At 38.2% G+C, this 22,537-nt stretch overlaps 1 protein-coding gene across 3 annotated transcripts; it reads left to right on the top strand.

Annotated features, from left to right (window-relative positions):
• Nucleotides 1-1,663: 1,663 nt before the first annotated feature.
• On the top strand, nucleotides 1,664-20,175 carry LOC128684902 (protein CutA homolog). 3 transcript variants are annotated; one of them, XM_070100195.1, is made up of 7 exons: nucleotides 1,677-1,794; nucleotides 9,416-9,505; nucleotides 12,137-12,291; nucleotides 16,169-16,228; nucleotides 19,376-19,421; nucleotides 19,643-19,735; nucleotides 19,890-20,175. In XM_070100195.1, the coding sequence occupies exons 2-7, from the start codon at nucleotides 9,473-9,475 to the stop codon at nucleotides 19,950-19,952; spliced, it is 450 nt and encodes a 149-aa protein (XP_069956296.1). In that variant the 5' UTR covers nucleotides 1,677-1,794; nucleotides 9,416-9,472; the 3' UTR covers nucleotides 19,953-20,175. The 3 variants fall into 3 exon arrangements, with proteins under 3 accessions (XP_069956302.1, XP_069956296.1, XP_069956306.1); XM_070100205.1 differs by having other exon boundaries at nucleotides 19,838-20,175; XM_070100201.1 differs by lacking the exon at nucleotides 9,416-9,505 and having other exon boundaries at nucleotides 1,664-1,794.
• The last annotated feature ends 2,362 nt before the right edge of the window (nucleotides 20,176-22,537 follow it).

Here is a 22,537-nt window from a genome sequence, read left to right as displayed (position 1 = left end):
GGCGACTGTCCCTTCTCCCCAGGCTCAGTTTCCCATTTTCTATGACATAAATGTTATTAAATACAGTATGGCCATCTATATACATATAAATACTGAATTTCTGGAAAATATATACAGTATTTTCCACACCCATTTCCGATAACATACTTCTTTTAAAAATACAATATAGGGCATCTATTTACCTACGAAAGCAAAAGACTTGGCAGACGATGCACCATCCCCCCAATGAAAAGCAGGGGTGTCACTAGCACGTTAAGAGACCATACAATAAGTGTCAGGGGCCCGAGACTGTTCAACTGCCTCCCAGCACACATAAGGGGGATTACCAACAGACCCCTGGCAGTCTTCAAGCTGGCACTGGACAAGCACCTAAAGTCAGTTCCTGATCAGCCGGGCTGTGGCTCGTACGTTGGTTTGCGTGCAGCCAGCAGCAACAGCCTGGTTGATCAGGCGCTGATCCACCAGGAGGCCTGGTCACAGACCGGGCCGCGGGGGCGTTGACCCCCGAAACTCTCTCCAGGTAAACTCCAGGTAAACCTATAAATTACCGTGTTTCCGGAAAATATATACAGTATTTTCCACAAGTATGTCATTGATGTCAGCTAGACCCTTTGATAAAGTTATTGGAGAGCGAAACGTTGCCACAGTAAAATGTCACATTAGTTACACTTAAGTGTCCTTTTACTTAACAGTATACAAAGTCTAGTTTACATGTAATAAAGTATTGTTGAACACAAAGAAAGCCACTATTAGTTTAATATGTTTATTATGTACGTCATACCCATCCTGTGGACGGTAGTCAAAAAGATTACAGAGGTACATAATGGGTCCAGGGACTGGGCCACAAAGTTTTGATAACTGAACAAGGTACAAAAGTAATGAATCATGTAAGTAAGTAAATTTACTTACTTACGTTCAAACATGGGTACAATCATGAACAAATTATAGATAGAGTAATGAGCAATTCACAGGTCGACACCCAGTCACAAGTAAATTATTGGTGCCACTATCATGCATCATTCTCAATTTCTACAACTCCCATTTTCTCTGAATTATTTGTTATTTTTCAGATGATAGAGTTAATGAATTGAATGTCATCTAATATAAAAAAAAATTGTACCTATAACTTTTTTAGACTATAATCTAATTATCATAATTGTACTTATGTGTACCTGTACCTAAATAAAATTACTAAGTTAAGGCAGAAGTGTGACACCGGTAAGTTGAGATTTTGACTTAGTATATAATTGGGAAGTTATGCATAAAACTTTGATAACTCAACAAGTTACAGTGGTAATGAACTTTTCATATGTTTATATCTGGTGATAGTCGTAATGAGTTATTTATGTGGATATGAATTAGGTCACACACAAGTTTAAGTGGTAATGCATATTACATGTGTAAATTATATAAGATAACCCCCCCCCCTTCCAAAAAAAAGTCAGACCTATTTCCATTGGGGGTCCTTGTAATATCTTATCGTTTGTCCTCAAATTATTATCTGACAGTCCATGGTTGTAGTCTGCTCCCTTAATATATAAAAAAAATGAAAAAAAAAATTATCTTCAAGGCGTTATAAAAAAAAATAAAAAAAAATAGTTGTCTTTTCAAAGGTAATAAAATATAGACTATCAGTGCCATCTAACTATTAAAATATAAAATTATTTTTCTGGGGTAAAGCCAGTTAGGGATTTTTCTTACCAATATAATTAACTTTTTTGTGTGTTGGTTGAGCGTCAGTTTGTGCTGGTTGACTCTCACTGTCTGAGGTTGTTACTGCACGCTGTTTATCTGGTAATTATTTCTTTATTCATTAGTGGCAATTGTTGGCATCCAGGAAAATGTGTTGGCATTAATGTATTTTATGAGTCTGTGACGTATGTGGGGGATTATATATGTGGATTATATGTGATGTGAGGTTGTAGTGGTCAGGCTGTGTTAGAGGAAGTTTATTTACGTACATGTCAATGTAAGTTTATTCAGGTACGAGTAAATATAAATAGTTACACAAATTATCATATATATATATGTAAATTACCTAGGATAACTCCCCAAAAAAGTCAGAAGTGACTATTTCCATTGGAGTTCTTATCCAAGGAATTTGAGTTAACTTTAGCGTAGCATCAAGGCAGATGCTGACTTATCCCCATACGAGTTTACTGCTTCTCCGGCACTATAACTACAAGTAAACCCCCCAGTGGAAATAAGTCACTGACTTTTTCTGGGTGGGGGGAGGGGGTTATCGTTACTCATACTATGTATGCTATATAACCCTTGTGGGTTTAGCAGTAAATTATGATTGTAATAATAATAATTACACTATGTATAGTAGTTATACTTGTGTGTACCTGGAAATAAGTCAGTCTGGAAATAAGTCACTCTGACTTTTTTAGGTTATCCCAGGTTCACTACATATATGCTGCTATGTATGATAATTCTATGTAACTGTATTTGTGTATACCTGAATAAACTTACTTACTTAGTCTTTAAACCTACAAGACTGTACTCTACTGTTAACCTGGAATATTAACCCAGAGCTTATATAAGCCAGATAGGGTTAGTAAGTTTATTTAGGTACAGGTACACCTGAATATAATTATCATACATGGTGTAAAATACCAAGGATAACCCAAAAAAGTCTGATTTATTTCCATTGGTGTCCTTTCCATTGGTGTGGCTTATTCTTCTGAGATTAAGATACTCCTTGATGATTAAGACATTGTAACACTTGGATACTCTAGTGTTGACTAAGTTGAATTGTTAACTTATTGTTTTCCATTAATAAAAAAATATTCCTCTTGCAATGTATCTAAATTACAGTTGCAAACAAGCCATGGAACTGGTGGGGTTTCAAAACATGGCAAGCCAAATGACTTCGAACAGGCGATAAATGACATGCCCATGCACTCTGCCCCAGGGCCAGACTCATGGAACTCTGTGTTCATCAAAAACTGCAAGAAGCCCCTATCACGAGCCTTTTCCATCCTATGCAGAGGGAGCATGGACACGGGGGTCGTCCCACAGTTACTAAAAACAACAGACATAGCCCCACTCCACAAAGGGGGCAGTAAAGCAACAGCAAAGAACTACAGACCAATAGCACTAACATCCCATATCATAAAAATCTTTGAAAGGGTCCTAAGAAGCAAGATCACCACCCATCTAGAAACCCATCAGTTACACAACCCAGGGCAACATGGGTTTAGAACAGGTCGCTCTTGTCTGTCTCAACTATTGGATCACTACGACAAGGTCCTAAATGCACTAGAAGACAAAAAGAATGCAGATGTAATATATACAGACTTTGCAAAAGCCTTCGACAAGTGTGACCATGGCGTAATAGCGCACAAAATGCGTGCTAAAGGAATAACAAAAAGTCTGATTTATTTCCATTGGTGTCCTTTCCATTGGTGTGGCTTATTCTTCTGAGATTAAGATACTCCTTGATGATTAAGACATTGTAACACTTGGATACTCTAGTGTTGACTAAGTTGAATTGTTAACTTATTGTTTTCCATTAATAAAAAAATATTCCTCTTGCAATGTATCTAAATTATTTTCCCTAACATGACTTGCAAAATCATAATAACACAGTTGCAAACAAGCCATGGAACAGGTGGGGTTTCAAAACATGGCAAGCAAGATCTAAGACTCTCGTCATGGGTTGAAACCCCACCTGTTCTGTGGTTCATTTTTCCTACATCAATGCTTTTGTCTGTTTGAGGAATTGTAAGGATGTGCTTGGTTAAGTCCTCATAATATATTACCTGGAGAGAGTTCCGGGGGTCAATGCCCCGCGGCCCGGTCTGTGATCAGGCCTCCTGGTGGATCAGAGCTTGGTCAACCAGGTTGTTACTGCTGGCTGCACGCAATCCAACGTACGAGCCACAGCCCGGCTGGTCAGGTACCGACTTTAGGTGCTTGTCCAGTGCCTGCTTAAAGACAGCCAGGGGCCTATTGGTAATCCCCCTTATGTATGCTGGGAGGCAGTTGAACAGTCTCAGGCCCCTGACACTTATTGTATGGTCTCTTAACGTGCTAGTGACACCCCTGCTTTTCATTGGGGGGATGTTGCATCGTGTGCCGAGTCTTTTGCTTTTGTTGTGAGTGATTTTCATATTACCTTTTACTATTTCTGTATAACTCAGGTTTCACACTTTTTTACTGTAATAATAGTAATATGTATTATATTTACATCATGCCTGTAGAATAAAAAAAAAAAATTCTTTTTTAGGCAGGGCATTGTGTTCATTATACACATGGTTTTAGATTTTTTTCTTAAGACTACTTTTGAAAAGGATTCAAGGCAAATTGTAATTTTATCTTTGATATTGTAAGTCTGTCCTGTAATTGCTAAATTAATCCCTCTCCTATGGAGAGGGAGCATGGACACGGGGGTCATCCCACAGATACTAAAAACAACAGACATAGCCCCACTCCACAAAGGGGGCACTAAAGCAATAACAAAGAACTACAGACCGATAACGTTAACATCCCATATCATAAAAATCTTTGAAAGGGTCCTAAGAAGCAAGATCACCACCCATCTAGATACCCATCAGTTACACAACCCAGGGCAACATGGGTTTAAAGCAGGTCGCTCCTGTCTTGTCCCAACTACTGGACCACTACGACAAGGTCCTAGATGCACTAGAAGACAAAAAGAATGCAGATGTAATACACACAGACTTTGCAAAAGCCTTCGACAAGTATGACCATGGTGTAATAGCGCACAAAATGTGTGCTAAAGGAATAACAGAAAAAGTTGGTAGGTGGATCTATAACTTCCTCACAAATAGAACACAGTAGTAGTAGTAAACAGAGGTGAGTCTGAGGCGGCTACGGTGAAAAGCTTTGTTCCGTAAGGCACAGTACTCTCTCCCATCTTGTTCCTCATCCTCATATCTGGCATAGACAAGGATGTAAGCCACAGCACCGTGTCTTCCTTTGCAGATGACACCTGAATCTGCATGACAGTGTCTTCAATTGCAGACACTGCAAGGCTCCAGGCGGACATCAACCAAATCTTTCAATGGGCTGCAGAAAACAATATGAAGTTCAACGATGAGAAATTTCAATTACTCCGATATGGTAAACATGAGGAAATTAAAACTTCAGAGTATAAAACAAATTCCAGCCACACAATAGAGTGAAAAACTAATGTCGAAGAACTGGGAGTGATCATGTCAGAGGATCTCACCTTCAAGGACCATAACATTGTATCAATTGCATCTACTAGAAAAATGACAGGATGGATAATGAGAACCTTCAAAACTAGGGATGCGAAGCCCATGATGACACTCTTCAGGTCGCTTGTTTTATCTAGGCTGGAATATTGCTGCACACTAACAGCACCTTTCAAGGCAGGTGAAATTGCTGATCTAGAAAATGCACAGAGAACCTTCACGGCACGCATAACGGAGATAAAACACCTCAATTACTGGGAGCGCTTAAAGTTCCTGAACCTGTACTCCCTGGAACGCAGGTGGGAGAGATACGTGATTATATACACCTGGAAAATCCTAGAGGGACTAGTACCAAACTTGCACACGAAAATCACTCTATCCGAAAGCAAAAGACTTGGCAGACGATGCAACATTCCCCCAATGAAAAGCAGGGGTGTCACTAGCACGCTAAGAAACAACACAATAAATGTCAGGGGCCCAAGACTGTTCATCTGCCTCCCAGCATACATAAGGGGGATTACCAATAGACCCCTGGCTGTCTTCAAGCAGGCACTGGACAGGCACCTAAAGTCGGTACCTGACCAGCCGGGCTGTGGCTCATACGTTGGATTGTGTGCAGCCGGCAGTAACAGCTTGGTTGATCAGGCCCTGTTCCACCATGAGGCCTGGTCACAGACCGGGCTGCAGGGGTGTTGACCCCTGGAACTCTCTCCAGGTAAACTTCAGGCATGCAAGTTTTGATTAGCAATACTTTTAGTACAATCTGTAAAAGTGTCTCTGGCAAATTTAATTCAGATTTCTAATTACATTCTCTATACATACACTTGGCATCTTTAATTTCGTGTGTGTATTCACCTAGTTAATAGATACTGCTCGACTACTTAAGAGTTAATCAACTATTGTAGGTCACACCCTGTGGAAGACCTGAATGAAAACGAGCCATATTTCTTGACTATCTTGAGTTTTCTTGTGTGGTTAACCCACCAGAGTTACCTACTAATTTAAATAGTTGTTTTCTACGTTCCTCTGTACATCTTAAATTGATTAATGAAACTGTTTTCTTAGTACAGTGGAACCTCAAAAATCAAACTTAATCCGTTCCAGGAACTAGTTCTAAATTCGAAAAGTCTGAAATTCGAAGCAATATTTCCCATAAGAAATAATGGAAATACAATTAATCCGTTCCAGAAACCTAAAAATATTCACACAAAAAATACATTTTATAGAGATTAATTACAGTTTTACATACAACAAATACTATAGTTTTTAAATATGTACATATAGTAATACATATAAAATAACAATCTTTACTTACCTTTATTGAAGATTGGTGATGGCATCTGGAAGATGAGGAGGAGGAGAGAGGGAGTTGGGGTTAGTGTTTGGAAGGAGAATCCCCCTCCATGAGGACTTGAGGGTAAAGCCCTCTCTGGGGTTACTTCCCTTCTGTCTTTTAATGCCACTAGGACCAGCTTGAGTCACTGGACCCCTGTCTCACAAAATAACTCTCCACAGTCCTCTGTTTCTGGGACCTCTTTAACATTTCCCTAAAATGGGACATGGCTCTGTCACTGAACTTGTTGTGAAGATGGCTTTTTTCAGCTTGCTCAGGGTGGTACTTATGCACAAACATTTGGACATCATTCCACTTGGCACAAATCTCCTTAATTTTGAAGAAGGCACCTCATCCACTCCCTATATTAACACCTTTTGCAACATCAGCTTCCTTGATTTGTTCTTTCTTTGACAGGATAGAACTGATGGTCTACTTGTTTTTCCCATACATCCTGGCAAGTTCAAAAAGTCTCACACCACTCTCATACTTCTGTATTATTTCCTTCTTCACATCTATGATGTTTCTCACTTTCTTTACCACAGGGGCCCATGGCAGCTTATTTCACAGTCCCACAAGCACTAAACACAATGAAATAATTGTAAAATGCATGAATAAGAGCGCAGGTTAGTGTTCACTCAAGCATAAACAAAGCTAGACTGCTCATGGCGCCTGCGCAGGGATGCGGACAGAGTGGGCGGCAGACAGGTCCCGTACCCGGCGGTCCGAAAATAGGGGCGCGTTCGATAATAGGGACACTGTTTGTCCGAAAAAAATGGTCCTATTTTCGAAACGTTCGATATGTGATACATTCGATTTTTGAGGTTCCACTGTAGTATTTTTCAATTAAGAAATTTGGGTATATACAGCCTCTACTCGCTTAGCAACGTACTTGTTTACCAACGCCTCAGACTTACAGTGGGCTCTCTGATCAGTATTTATACCTAAATAATGTATATTAGAGTTGATTTCCTCTTCTGTTTATTTCACCATACAGTACACTACTGTATAAACATTTAAAAATATACGAGAAATGTTATAAATGGTACAAAGGTGACATTAAAACAATATCAAAGATGGATAACACAAACCCACTACCATTATAGTATGCTCCTCACTTAGAGACAAATTCATTTGACGACGACGTCTTAGGAACAGAACTCCGTCGTTAAGTGAGGAGAGGTTGTACTAAACATTAATTTTAACTTAAAATCCTTGTTGAAAAAAAAAAGTTTTTTTCTTGTACATTATGTATCTCACCCTACTTGAATGTGCATTATTTACCTTCTTTGTTATGTTCTTTGTTAATTTTTTTCCTTGCATTTTAGCCTTTTTATCAGTGTTGAATGATCATTATGGGTTCAGTGCTTGTTTTAGAGAGTACTAAATAGCAATGTACAAATTTCCTTAATGTTATGCAGATTCACTATTATACTATTTCCCATTTCTATCAGTAATTCTGTACATGAGATATACAGTGGAACCTCGGTTTTCATCATTAATTCGTTCCAGCAAGTCTGACGAAAACTGAAGCAATGTTTCCCATAAGAAATGTAAATCCAATTAATCCATTCCAGACACCCAAAAGTATAAACAAAAAATTAATTTTATAGAGAATAACTAGTTTTACATACAGAAAACACTGAGAAATAAATATAAAGGACTAATGAAATGGATAAATGAACATTTCATATCACTTTTACGTTTATTGAAGACTTGTTGGTGTATGGAAGATGTGAGGAAGGGAGAGGGGGGAGGAGAGGTTATTGGTTGGAAGGGGAATCTCCCTCCATAAGGACTTCAGGTATCAAGTCCCTGTCCAGGTTACTTCCCTTCTTTGTCTTTTACTGGCATTGGACACCTGTCGCACAAAAAATCCGTCCAGAGAGGTCTGTTTCTGGAGTCTCATTAAGATTTGCCTAAAATGGGACAAGGCATTGTCATTGAACATGTTGCAGACATAGCTTGCAACAGCTTTGTTAGGGTGATATTTCTCCACAAAACTTTGCAACTCGCTCCACTTTGCATACGTCCTTAATCACTGAAGAAGGCACATTCTGCCCTCTCTCTTCCTCATCCTCTGAAGCAATTTCCTCAGCTGCAGTCTGCTGCTGTTCCAATTGAAGGTGTTACAGCTTTTCAATGGTTAGTTCTTCCCTGTGGTCATCCACCAACTCTTCCACATCCTGGCCACTCGCATCCAACCTCCATGCTACGAATTCTTTCTTGAATTCTATCATGTTTCTCGCCTTCTTTATCAAAGGGCTGGCACTCAGGACTTTCTTTGGCCCCATGGTTGCTTATTTAGCAGTCGCACTCAATAAACAAGCACAAAAAAACAATGGATTAGTATTATGAAATGTTTCGGATGAATGCGCAGTGTAATGATCACTCGACGAGAAACAAAGCCAGACTGACTCGGATGCGTGGGATGCTTTGTGTGGGCTCTGGGAGGTGGACATGTTCGGTATGGTGGACCAACAAAAACAGAGGTGATGAACAAAAACTGGGACAGAACTTTGATGAAAAAAGTCGTTGAAAACTGAATTCGACAAAAACCAGGGCAAACGAAAACTGAGGTTCCACTGTACACTCCAATATGCAATGAGATCAATGCGGTTTACAAAGCATATTGAAGATTCTTAGGCAGAATTAAGTTTAGATGGTCTGATTGAACTTAGTACAGCTGCCATGGGCCTTGAGCACATCTTCATAAAGCAAGAGACATCTGTAAAAATAATTGAATTATTATTCCTTCTGCTCCCCTCCACGCAAATGGTTTGACACCTTTTTTTTTTATGCCTGTTTGAATTAGGTCGTGACATCTTATGGCACTGCCTTGAATTTTTGACCTTAGCTGGCATGAAATTCTGTATAATTTTGGCATTCCTCTTAGGCAGAGGTGCTCGTCTGAAGTAACTATTGCAGCAGCAGCATCACCACCACCACTGCTATGCTGAGCAAAAACATCACCCTTTTTTGTATGGTATGGAACAGCTTCTCTGTACTATATTATGAAATATTAACTTCATCAGTAGTAGGTTCATAGACAGTTGCCATGCAGAAAAGTACTACTGTCCTTTCAGATGACTGTGAAATGGAAACTTATTAAATTTTCTGCACTTTGTCAGGATTGCTTTTCTTTCCTTTCTGTACCATGAACATGTAAGATAACAGGTAAATCTTACAATTTTTTACTTGTAGTATTCTATACACTCAATCATTTACTTTCCTAGGTGTTTTGTAATAATGTAGTTCTTAATCCTGTAATATTTCCTTTCTAAGGAATCTTGGTCTGAGACCAGGCTGTGAAGATAATGTTCCCCAGAACCACAGAGAAGCCATGTTTTATGGCTCACAGTGAATAGTCGAATCCCCAAATCTGTGAGCTATGTAATTTTAAATTTGATTATACAGCGGACCCCTGCCTTACGATATTAATTCGTTCCTGAGAGCTCATCGTGAGCCGAAATTGTCGTAAGGCGAATTAATTTTCCCCATAAGAAATAATGGAAATCAAATTAATCCGTACAAGACACCCGAAAGTCTGAAAAAAAAAATTTTACCACATGAAATGTTAATTTTAATACACACAAACTTAAGAAGACATGCACAATTAATACTCTACTAAGAATAGAATACATGACACTTACCTTTATTGAAGATCTGGTGATGATTGATGGGATGGGAGGAGGGGAGTGTGTGGCAGGTGTTAATGTTTAAAAGGGGAATCCCCTTCCATTAAGACTTGAGGTAACAAGTCCTTTCCTGGGGTTACTTCCCTTCTTTCTTTTAATGCCATTAGGACCAGCTTGAGAGTCACTGGACCTCTGTCGCACAACAAATCTGTCCGTAGAGGTCTGTACCTCCCGTTCCTTTAAGATTTGCCTAAAATGGGCCACAACATTGTCATTGTAATAGTCACCAGCACGGCTTGCAATAGCTGTGTTAGGGTGCTTTTCATCCATAAAGGTTTGCACTTCAACCCACTTTGCACACATTTCCTTAATCTTTGAAGTAGGCACAATAGATTCCACAACTGGCATAGGCTTCTCAGGGTTAGCCCCAAACCCTTCAAAATCTTTCTTAATTTCCATACTAATTCTCGCCCCCTTTTACCACAGGATTGGCACTAGAAGCTTTCTTGGGCCCCATGGTGACTTATTTTACAATTACAAGCACAAAAAACACTGGGATAAGGTGAAATGTACCGAATGTATGCGTGGATGCGACCACACTGGTGCTGAGGCCACACGTGGGACGCGTCCCAGACGAATCACGTGAGGCGAGGCAAAATTTTTGTGTTCAAATGTATCGTATGGCGGATTTAATGTAAAGCGATGCCATCGTAAGGCGAGGGTCCATTGTACTTGTAAAATTTATAACGAGACATCTTGTGGTTAGTTTAGATTTGACTTTTTTGGCAATGCTTCTCTTTCGGCTTGGTGTACAGTTCCTAAGTTGAAAACTAACTGATAGGACTTATTCAAAATTTGCTCAATGGATTTTTCACAATTTATTTTTCCCAGGTATTCCTTCAAAGAAATGTCAATATTATATGAAGCGAGGCATTAGAAAAAATTTAGTATGAACAATTTTGTAATTGTGATGATTTGGGGTTTGACTGCAATAATAATAATTACTATATATAAAGAAATTGGGATAATGTAATATTTAGTTGTTTAATATTTGCTTAGCATTTACCCATAGAACAGATACTGAAAGAATACAGTAATTTATTCATTTTTATATTTGTACTCTATTATTGTGGTCTTATCAAGCTTTTTGTATTAGTGTTGGTGGTGGTGGGTGCTGGTTTTTTATATGTAGTGATGGTTTATGTATCGTGTGTACTGCATGCAGGGTAAAAGGTACATTATGTGGATAATTTACAGTGAAGTTCTAGCAGGTCATGTTTGTTTGGTTGAGCGGCAAGCAAATGGTAGACTGCCGAGCAATTTGTTTACTGAACAAAGCATTCGAATACCAATTTGTTAAAGTACGGAGCTATTCGAGTACCAAGGTTCCACTATAGTACATATGAAATTGACGTGACTGTGTGCTTCACATTATTCAGCAAGAAAATTGCGCATGTACATAAATTGGACTTGCTTATGCAACTGCAGTGAAACCTTGATTTAGTCGACTAATTAGAGGGACATCTGCTATTTAGCTTGTCTGTTAAATCCGATTGTTTTTCCATGATCATAACTTTAACCTTTAAACTGTCCAAACATAGATCTACATTTGCACTGCTAGTGCTCCAAACGTAGATCTATGTTTTATTTTACATGCTTTCAAATGTAAAAAAAAGAAGTACATCTACGTTCGGAGCGCTAGCGGTGCAAACATAGATCTACATTTAGACAGTTTAAGGGTTAACAGACAATTCTGAATTTAATTAACTTTGTTAAATTCAAAATCACGATTTCCCAGTGGAGGGTGACAAGGATCAGTTCTTGATTTATTGGGCTTTGTCCATTTCTTCTCGACATTGTCCACTCTCAGATTTTGTTTGCTAAATTTGAAATATGTTAAATCAGGGTCCATTAAATAGGTTTTACTGTGATTGTATGTACAGCATGTTGGATAAATGCACGCCCTTTTGTATTTTCAGTGTCTAGCCTTCGTTGCAGTGTGTATGCCCATACTGTTCACTACTGGACGGCATCTTATAAGCAGAATGACAGCCACGGCAACTTATGTAGCTGGTACTCACTCCATGGCCTTCGTTACTGCTCCCTCGCAGGAGGTTGCCAAAAAGATTGCCAGGTACTGTATAATATGCCTATTTTAGCACTCGACCTATAAAACGGAAATTTCAACAAATAGCAAACACAACTAAGCACATTTAAAAACTTAGTAAGCTGTGTCTAGTTCTTTAGTAGTCTCTAAGCATTAGGATCAATGGTTCCCCCATTACAAGAGACATTGAGGGCAAATTTTTAGGTCTACATCTTGACTGCAGCCTGAAATTTTATACCCAAAACAGTAGGCATCCTCTCCAAGATAATTTGTACCCTAAAAGGCACTACACACACACTACCACTCTCTAATCTACCCTTACCTCACTTATGGTATTTATGCTTGGAGTTCTATGATTAATCCCTTGGCTTAACCCATTAATTATCCAACAAAAAAAATGCTGCTGTGTGGATGATCACCAATTCCTGTACCAGACAACACACCCCTCCACTCTTCAAGAGTTTGAACTTTCCTTGTATACAAAACATGCACTCATATTTCTGTGCCTACTATATACGTATATAGAACATTAAACTCCAATATAAACCATCCTCTCAAACTTCTTGATAGCTACAACAGAGCACAGGCACAATGCAAGGCATTAAAATTCTCTTCAATATTCCTCGTGTCCACCTTACTCTATGCAAAAAATATAGTGCACATAGAGCCCAAAGATCTAGAACTCGTTTCCCCAACCAGCAAAAGTTTCCCTGTCTGCCATTCAGTTTAGAGCTATAATTAAAAATCAATTCATCTCCCAAACATAATTATACCAGACAGAACCAACTCTTCCAACTGCTTCAGTTTCTTCACCATTTCTTATATAATCTTTCCTAGCCTGAAACATAGAACCAGTTAAACTACTCAAGAAATCCCAATTAAGCTAAGATCACTAAATCAGTTTAAAGTATTATTACACACTTAAAATTGTACTGTTGTAAATTGTACTATTTTAAATTATACTAATTGTAATTTTTTTTTACCCCTCTACTATAAATTTTTCTAATTATAATTTTTTACTAGCTCTTTTTTTTTTTTTTTTTTTAATGCAGAATTTTAAATATACCAATCCATAGCCTATGTCTAGTTTTAGGTAGACTATAAGCATTAGGATTAGTCTGCCTGAAATGCTCATGCATGCTAGTGGCTTTCTTTAGTGCCTAACAATATTTTATTACATGTAAACTACATTACACATATCTGTATACTGCAGAAAATAAATTATTTGTAAGTACAGTAAATGCATTTGTTCCAGTATACCCTTCAATGGTGTACGTACCTTGAGCCAAGGAATTGGATAATTTCCCTATACAGTGGAACCTCGGTTTTTGTCATTAATTCGTTCCAGAAAGTCTGACGAAAACCGAATTCGACAAAAACTGAAGCAATATTTTCCATAAGAAATAATGGCAATCCATTTAATCCATTCCAGACACTCAAAAGACTCTTGTTGGCATATGGAAGACACGAGGAGGTGAGAGGGAGGAGAGGTTATTGGTTGGAAGGGGAATCCCCCTCCATAAGGACTTGAGGTATCAAGTCCCTATCCGGGGTTTCTTCCCTTCTTTGTCTTTTACTGGCACTGGACACATGTACAAAAAATCTGTCCAGAAAGGTCTGTTTCTGGTCTCTTTAAGATTTGCCTGAAACGGGACAAGGTGTTGTCGTTGAACATGTTGCAGACATGGCTTGCAATAGCTTTGTTAAGGTGATATTTCTCCACAAAACTTTGCAGCTCGCTCCACTTTACACACACGTCCTTAACCCTTTCAGGGTCCGTCCCGTAGATCTACGGCTTTACGTTCAGGGTCCAAACCGTAGATCTACGTCATGAGCTCAGCTCACTCTGATAAACTGTGAGTGGTAAATTTGGGCCTAGATATGAGAGAATACATCTATGTGGTATGTGTGCACCACATAAAACAAATCCTGCAGCACACTGTGTATAATGAGAGAAAAAAAAACTGAGACCATGATTTTAGATTAAAACAACGACTTTGCAGTGTTTTTTCGTATGTTTTTTATAGTTGTATTTGTGATTTCTTGGTCTCATTTGATAGAATGGAAGACATATTACAGAAAGAGATAATTTTGATTGGTGTTAGCACTGGAAATGGCTTGAAATTGAGCTCAAAGTAGAGGAAATGTTAAATTTTTGCCAATGTTCAAGAGAAACAAACTACCTCACACGTTTAATACATGCCAGCTGGTGGGTCTAATATACATTCACAAATGTGGTGATGATATTTATACAATTATTACAATATTGCATAACAGTAAATCTTCTATTTTTGGGTTTGAATAAAAATTCATTATGTGAATAAAAAATCAAAATGGAATTCGTTTGTAAAGCCTCAAAACATAACTAATGAACAGAGGAAATGTTAGTTTAGTGCCAGGAATACCTACATTGTTTATTCTGGACCCTATTTTGAAATTGAAATATTTTGAACTTTGTTAAATTGGCCAAATTACCAATTTCCGGTCACTTTATTTTGTAGTTGAAACAGTTGACTTGGCGATTTCTTGTGCTCAATCGATAGAATGGAAGTAATACTAGTGAAATAGCTGAGAATTTGGTTGACTGGAATAATGTAATAGGCCTAAAATGGGAGTCAAAGTCGGCAAAATCGCCGATTCGTAAATATCGCTGACACATCAAAATTCACGAGAGCATAATTTCGTCAATTTTCCATCAAATTTTGTACTTTTTGTTTTATTACATTCACAAAAAGATTCTCTACCATTTCATAAGAAAAAATAACAATTTTTTTTTTTTTAAATTCTTGGACACTGGGGCACCACTTCTGATTTTGGCCTTGGACCCTGAAAGGGTTAATCACTGAAGAAGGCACATTCTACCCTCTCTCTCCCTCCTCTGAAGCAATTTCCTCAGCTGCAATCTGTTGCTGTTCCAGTTGAAGATGTTACAGCTTTTCAGCGGTTAGCTCTTCCCTGTGGTCATCCACCAGTTCTTCCACATCCTGGCCACTCTCATCCAACCCCATGCTATGAGTTTTCTTGAATTCTATTGTGTTTCTTGCCTTCTTTATCAAAGGACTGGCACTCGGAAATTTCTTTGGCCCAATGTTGGCTTATTTAGCAGTCGCACTCAATAAAAAAAGCACAAAAAACAATGGATTATGACAAAATGTTTCAGGTGAGCATGCAGGGCAATGCTCACTCGACGAGAAACAAAGCCAGACTGACTCAGAATGCATGGGATGCTTTGTGTGGGCGCTGGCAGGCGGACACGTTCACCATGGCGGAACAATGAAAACAAAGGTGATGAATGAAAACTGGGACAAAATTTTGACGAAAAATGTTGTCGAAAACTGAATTTGACGAAAACCAGGGCAAACGAAAACCGAGGCTCCACTGTACGGCTTCATGCTTTTATTACAGATATTAATTCTTTGTGATATCAGAATTTGTTAAATGTTTGTTTTTGTACCTAATGCCGGTACCTGACCAGCCAGGCTGTGGTTCGTACGTCAGGTTGCATGCACCCATCAGCAGTAGCCTGGTTGATCAGACCCTAATCCACCATGTGGCCTGGTCACAGACCGGGTCACAGGGGTGTTGACCCCCAAAACCCTCTCCAGGTATACTCCAGGTATCCAAGTGTGGGGTTAATCACTTTAAAATGAGCACACAGAATTTTAAGATACTAGTTTGATTGCATGATAATGCCCTATAAATATCTTCAACTGCGATATAATTTTTAAATCTTTGAAAGCTTATCCCTTTTGGGTTTAGTGCTTAGTTGTGATTATAATTTGAAAAATAGCTGCAGTATACACTAAATAAAATATTTTGAAGCAGGTGATGAAATGATTTTTTAATATTTTAATGCTATATTTTGACTTATTGGTATTGTAGTATAGCATATTATCTTCCTCAGTGGCCTGGTGAAGAACAAACTAGCAGCTTGTGTGAATATTATCCCCAACATAGTGTCTATGTAAGTATGATGATAGGTTGTATATTTTTGTATCATTTTTCTGGGATATTCACTTGAGAAGTGATCCCCAGACATCAGTGACCACAGGCAAGGGTATAGCCATTCAACTAGGTTGAACAGCTATACCCATCAGGTCTTGGGAAAAGTTGGTGGCCCACAGTCAGGTCTTCGTGATTTTGTAGTGCCCTCGACACCTCTCTGGAAAGTTTTAGGTCCCCACTCAGATTGTATGTGGTTTCTGCCATAAATTACACATACACAAACCCTGGTTCAATGATTTCCCTGCATATTTTTTATAATTATTCTTATATAGTACTGTACAGTAATTCCAGACTTGATAAATGCTTTTGAAAACTGCCAAATTGAAGATTGACACTTGTGTAACATATGGGAATCTTTATTAAGGAAGCATTTTCACCACAGTGGCGAAGCGCTTCCTTAACCCCTATCACTGTCGGTGTCGTATTACTACAGCTCACAAGCCAGTGTTGGTACCGTATTAATACCCCAGAATTCTAGTGGCTTCAGATCTAGCTGGAGAAAGCTGGTAAACCTACCTGTGAGAGAATGGGTCTGCATGGTCAGTATGCACAGTATAAAAAAAAATCCTGCAGCACGCAGTGCATAATGAGAAAAAATAAACTCTGATCATGTTTTTTGGTTTAAAACTTTGACTTTGAGGTGTATTTTTGTATGGTATTTATGGTTTTATTCTCATTTTCTTTGTATCATTTGATAGAATGGAAAATGTATTACAGAAATAGAGCTGATTTTGATTGGTTTCACAATGAAAAGTACCTTGAAATTGAGCTCAAATTAGCAGAAATGTTCAATTTTTGCGTGTTCAAGAGTAAACAAATAACGTTACCATCCAATACGTGTCCAACTGGCCAGTTTAATATGCAGTCATGAATAGGTTGACATTATTTATACAATTATTACAATGCAGCAGTCTGCATAACAGTAAATCTATTTTTTGTGTGAATAAAAATTAAAAATGGAAAGCAAGAGTAAAATAAGAGGGGCCTGGAGACGTGACTGATGAACAGAGAAAATGTTATTTTAGTGCCAGGAATATCTGCATTGTTTATTCTGGACCCTATTTTGAAATTGGTATCTTTTGAAATTTGTGGGAAATTGGCCAAATTGCCAATTTCTGACAACTTTATTGGGTAGTCGAAATTGGTAAATGGGTGGTTTCTTGTACTCAGTCAGTAGAACAAATGGAGTTCTAGCAAAATAGATGAGAGTTTAGTCGACTGGAACAGTGGAATTGGCCGAAAATAGGGCTCAAAGCGGACGAAATTGTGATACATATATATCACCGAGACTGCTAACTTTGGAAGAGTGTAATTCCATAAGTTTTCCATCAAATTTTGTACTTTTGGTGTCATTACCATCAGGAAAAGATTCTCGACAGTGAAAGGGCTAATAAAGATTCCCATATGTTGCGCAAGTATCTCGTTCTTCAATTCCAGATTGCTTGTACAAAAGCCTTTCTCTTATTCTAAACTTTCTCAGTATTTGATCAGTAATATGTTGAAAAATGGTTAGCAATGATGGTTTAGTATGTAGAATGGAAGTTTGCCAAAAATATGTAAACAGCCAATGTGAATAAACACCCTTTATGCCATCTTGTATACAGTAATGCTACATAACAGCCACCTCGCACCTGAACCACAGTTTTATAGACAAAGAGAAAATAGGTTTGAAAGGGGATTACAGTGGAAGATGGAAATGAACTGCAGTGTGATTGGATGAACAGAGAGATATTGGATGACTCAAACTTTTGCTGTCCATATAGCTGGTGGAATTAAAAACCAGTAGTTTTATTTTCTGTCATTACATAGATTTTACATTATATTTTGTTTTTGTTTTACTTGGAAAAGCCCATAGTTATTCAATGCATGATCAGTCAATAAAAAACTAATCTGACCTCTGTGCCAACCTTTGTCCAGTGCAGATATCTTGCTTTGTTCCTGCCATGAGCATTGTTAATAAATTTCTCATTTTCTTCCCAGGACGTTTGTCCTTATCACACACAACCTACTGGGCAATTGGTCAGGGTGCCATACATCCACTCTTATAAGCTTGGGAACAGCTTGTTGTTCACTGGGGGTAGGGTGTGGGCATCTAGCTTTGCCATGGGGGTCCACCTGACCTAATTGAGAAAATTTTGTTTCCATTTCATTTTGGAGGAAACTTGTTTCCTGACAAGTTTAGAGACTGCTGTAAATAAGAGGGTTATTAATAATTGATGTCTGCCGCATTTTCAAAGTACAGTTGCCCCCAACTTACGAACAAGTTATGTTCCAGAAGGATGTTCGTATCTTGAGTTGTCAGTCGTTATTTTGCCATTTTTCTTTTATGATTATTATTGTTTTTTTAATATCATTATTATTATTGTTCTCTCTGTGCTGTTGTTCATTGAAAATTTAGACAATACTGTACAGCATCAGTAATGTACAGTTATTAATACAAAAGCATATTTTAATAATAAATACTGTAATAAAAAAATTCTTACCTTTTTAATTAGTACAGTTAACTAACATGGCAATCTGTTCATATGTCCGAATGTTCATAACTCGAATGTTCATAAGTAGGGTAGCATCTGTATATTTGAAAAAAAAATTCTGGTGTTAGAGAATGAAGATATTAAACTTTTATCAATGTTTGTTGCAAAGGAAAGTTTGTAAAAAGAATTAAGGTTCAAAGGTAAAATATTGTCTCGTGGTTACTTTAGCCAATTTTTGTAAATTAAAATTTGGTAAGTGGTTCTTTTAAAGTGTTTCTAGTTTTGATATAATACAGTTTTTGCTGTTTTATAACTAAGGGATTGTTAATGAACTTTTATCAGTTTGCTAAGTATTGCAATTAACCCAGGGCAAGCTTAATTCTAGTTTCAGAGCTTTTAGTGTGGTATAGGTCCTATGTTGCTTATTTTAACTGAAATCGCCAGTAGTGTGAGAATAATTTTGCTTGTTGTTGTATGGCATAAGAAGTACACGGTGTGTCTGTGGTAGCCTTCTATTTCCTGTTACAAAAGCAATGCAGAATGCATTCCATCTTTTGAAGAAAAAAAAAAAGTATAAATACTAGATTGGTCTCTTCCAATTTACTGATGTATAATTAACACTTGTTTGACAGATATGAATGGAAGGAAGAAATCAATGAGGATTCAGAGGTGCTGATGGTAAGTGGTATCTATCTTGTATAGACAGCATTATATTTAGGTAGTAAAAACATTTCTCACTGATATATTTAGTTTGACAATGCTTGTACACTATGGTACGCATACACATAAGCACTTCAGTTTTTTCTCTTTGTAGATATTTTTAATTTATCAGAAATACTTTGTTAGAATAGCTGGAGCTCTTGCATTTTTGACCACTGACATACTACTTTTGACTGCAGATGATCAAAACTCGAACCTCTCGCCTAGAGGAGGTGACAAAGTTTGTGCGGGAAAATCACCCATATGAAGTATGTGAAGTTATTTCATCACAGGTGAGTTCAAAATGTGATTTGTTAGACATGCATTTTCTGCATGTGTGTGGTTATATTTCTGTATTTGCTTAAAGGTACATTTTATGTAACGTGTTTTGCCAGAAATAAGATGTAATTGTTCTCTGTCACAAGAATAAAGACACTCTATCTCTAGATCGACCAAGGAAACCCACCATATCTGGACTGGATTAGCAGTATTGTGCCGGAGAAGGAGTGAAGTTCCTGCTAAGTGTGCATTTCTGGACTTGAGATTGCAGCTAAATATGAAAAAAGGAAAATAGAAGCCTACGGAAAATGTTATGGCAGATTTATAATTCTGATTTCATATTCAGTGACAAAAATGTATTTCAACAACTTTTAATTCGCATCTAAGTGAATGTTCCTCTTGCTGGTGAAATACTACTGTGTTCGTTTTAAATACAGTATATGTTGCATATACAGTACGTGCTTTGTATTAACCTGCTGTTTAATGGTGGTAGTTATGTATATTTGTTAAATGTATCTCTTCAAAGGGAGGATGTCTTGATGTTGGTGAGGGGCTCTTCATCCAAGCAATTAGTACTACCCTTTCCCTCTGATCAAACCTAATCTCCTATTCTTCAGGAGCTGTATAACCCTTATTGATGTAGTACTTCAATAAGGGTCATAGCCTGCAAATAAACACTGTCCACCCAGATGTAAGGTGTACAAACAAAATTGGTTTGCTCATTACATCTATTGAAGACTGATGCTGTATGACCCTTATAGGTTTAGCACTTCATTTTTTTATTATAATATTGAATCCTGACACATGTGCAACAGTTGGGTATCTTTATTGATGATTTGTTTCACCTACACAGTAGGCTTCTTCGGTCAGATACGGGGGGAGCAGATGTAGTAGTGAAATAAAGATGTAATAAGTTTATCAACCTTGGAGAAAATGTATTAGAGGTGGTCATTCCCTGATCCTAGAGAAGAGGTCAGCTCCAGGTTGCTCCTGAGTGACCCAGCTACTGGACCACTATGACAAGGTCCTGGATGCCATAGAGGATAAACGAATGCCGATGCAGTATACACAGACTTTGCAAAAGCCTTCAACAAATGTGACCATAGTGTAATAGCGCACAAAATGTGTGATAAAGGAATAACAGGAAAAGTTGGTAGATGGATCTATAACTTCCTGACAAATAGAGCACAAATAGTACATAATAGTGAACAGAGTAAAGTCCAAGGCAGCTACAGTGAAAAGCTCTGTTCCACAAAGCACAGTACTTGCTCCTATCTTATTCCTCATCCTCATATCTGACAGAGATGTCTTCCTTTTCAGATGACACCCAAATTGCCATGACAGTGAAGACACAGCAAGACTCCAAGCAGACATCACCCAAATCTTCATATGGGCCACTCACACAATATGAAGTTCATGGAAGACAAATTTCAACTACTCAGATATGGAAAACTTGAGGAAATTAAAACTGTATCAGGGTATACCACAAATTCTAACCATACAATAGAGAAAAAAAGTAATGTGAAGGACCTGGGAGTGATAATGTCAGAGGATCTCGCCTTCAAAGACCACAACAATGTATCTACTGCATCTGCTAGGAAAATAATAGGATGGTTAATGAAAACCTTCAAAACTAGGGACGCCAGTCCCGTGATTCTCTTCAAATCGTTTGTTCTCTCTAGGCTGGAATACTGCTGTATGCTAACTGCCCCCTTCAAGGCAGGCAAAATTGCTGACCCGGAGTGTACAAAGAACTTTCACAGTACACAAAAGTACTACTATAAGGCATCTAAATTACTGGGAACGGTTGAAGTCCCTCGATTTCTATTCCCTGGAATGCAGGCGAGAGAGGGGCATGATAATAGACACTTGGAAAATCATAGAGGAATTAGTACCAAATTTACACACAAAAATCACTCCCTATGAAAGCAAAAGACTCGGCAGGAGATGCAACATTCCCCCAACGAAAAGCAGGGGTGCCACCAGTACATTGAGAGACAATGCAATAATTGGCAGGGGCCCAAGACTGTTCAACTGCCTCCCAGCATACATAAGGGGGATTACCAGTAGAGCCCTGGCTGTCTTCAAGTAGGCACTGGACAGGCACCTAAAGTCGGCACCCGACCAGCTGGGCTGTGGTTTGTACGTCAGTTTGTGTGCGGCCAGCAGTAACAGCCTGGTTGATCAGACCCTGATCCACCACGAGGCCTTGTCTCAGACTGAGCTGTAGGGGCATTGAACCCCGAAACTCTCTCCAGGTATCCTCCCCTTTCTTGGATTGCCTTTGCTCCACAGACACAGCCAAACCCACTGATTTAAAAAAAAAAAATCCTCAGGTGATATGCAACTCCACACAGGTTTAGCATTCTATCTCCCCTGCATGTAATAAAGAGCACCTCTCCAGTAATAACATGGGCAGAGTACAGCGTCTCTGCCTTGAAGCAAATTAAAACTTGCTCCAAAAATTAACTAGGTCAAATTAAATTATAAATCCTTTTTCTGTCACTTGGAATTTTTCTAAAACCATTAGAGCAAGTCAGAATTTTACCGCAAAGTTACTATTAATTTCCTCCAAACAATGATTCCATTGAATTATGAATTAATATTGCAGTGCTGTATGGTCCTTGTGGGTTTAGTGCTTAGTTTTTATTGCAATATGAATTAATATTCCTAGCTTTTCAGCTTGGCTTCAAAGCTGATATTTTTTAGTGGGAGGTTCAGTTTAGTTTTCATCTGGGGCTGATCGTCCAACTCCCCTCCGATTGCATTCAGCCCTAATTTTATCGAAACTAGATTATGGTGACCAGATATATTCA

This window comes from Cherax quadricarinatus, chromosome 5 (assembly GCF_038502225.1).
Source record: "Cherax quadricarinatus isolate ZL_2023a chromosome 5, ASM3850222v1, whole genome shotgun sequence".
Taxonomy (NCBI): Eukaryota; Metazoa; Arthropoda; class Malacostraca; order Decapoda; family Parastacidae; genus Cherax; species Cherax quadricarinatus.
Note: the sequence above shows the minus strand (reverse complement) of the source record. Positions and strands in the feature narration are given on the sequence as shown.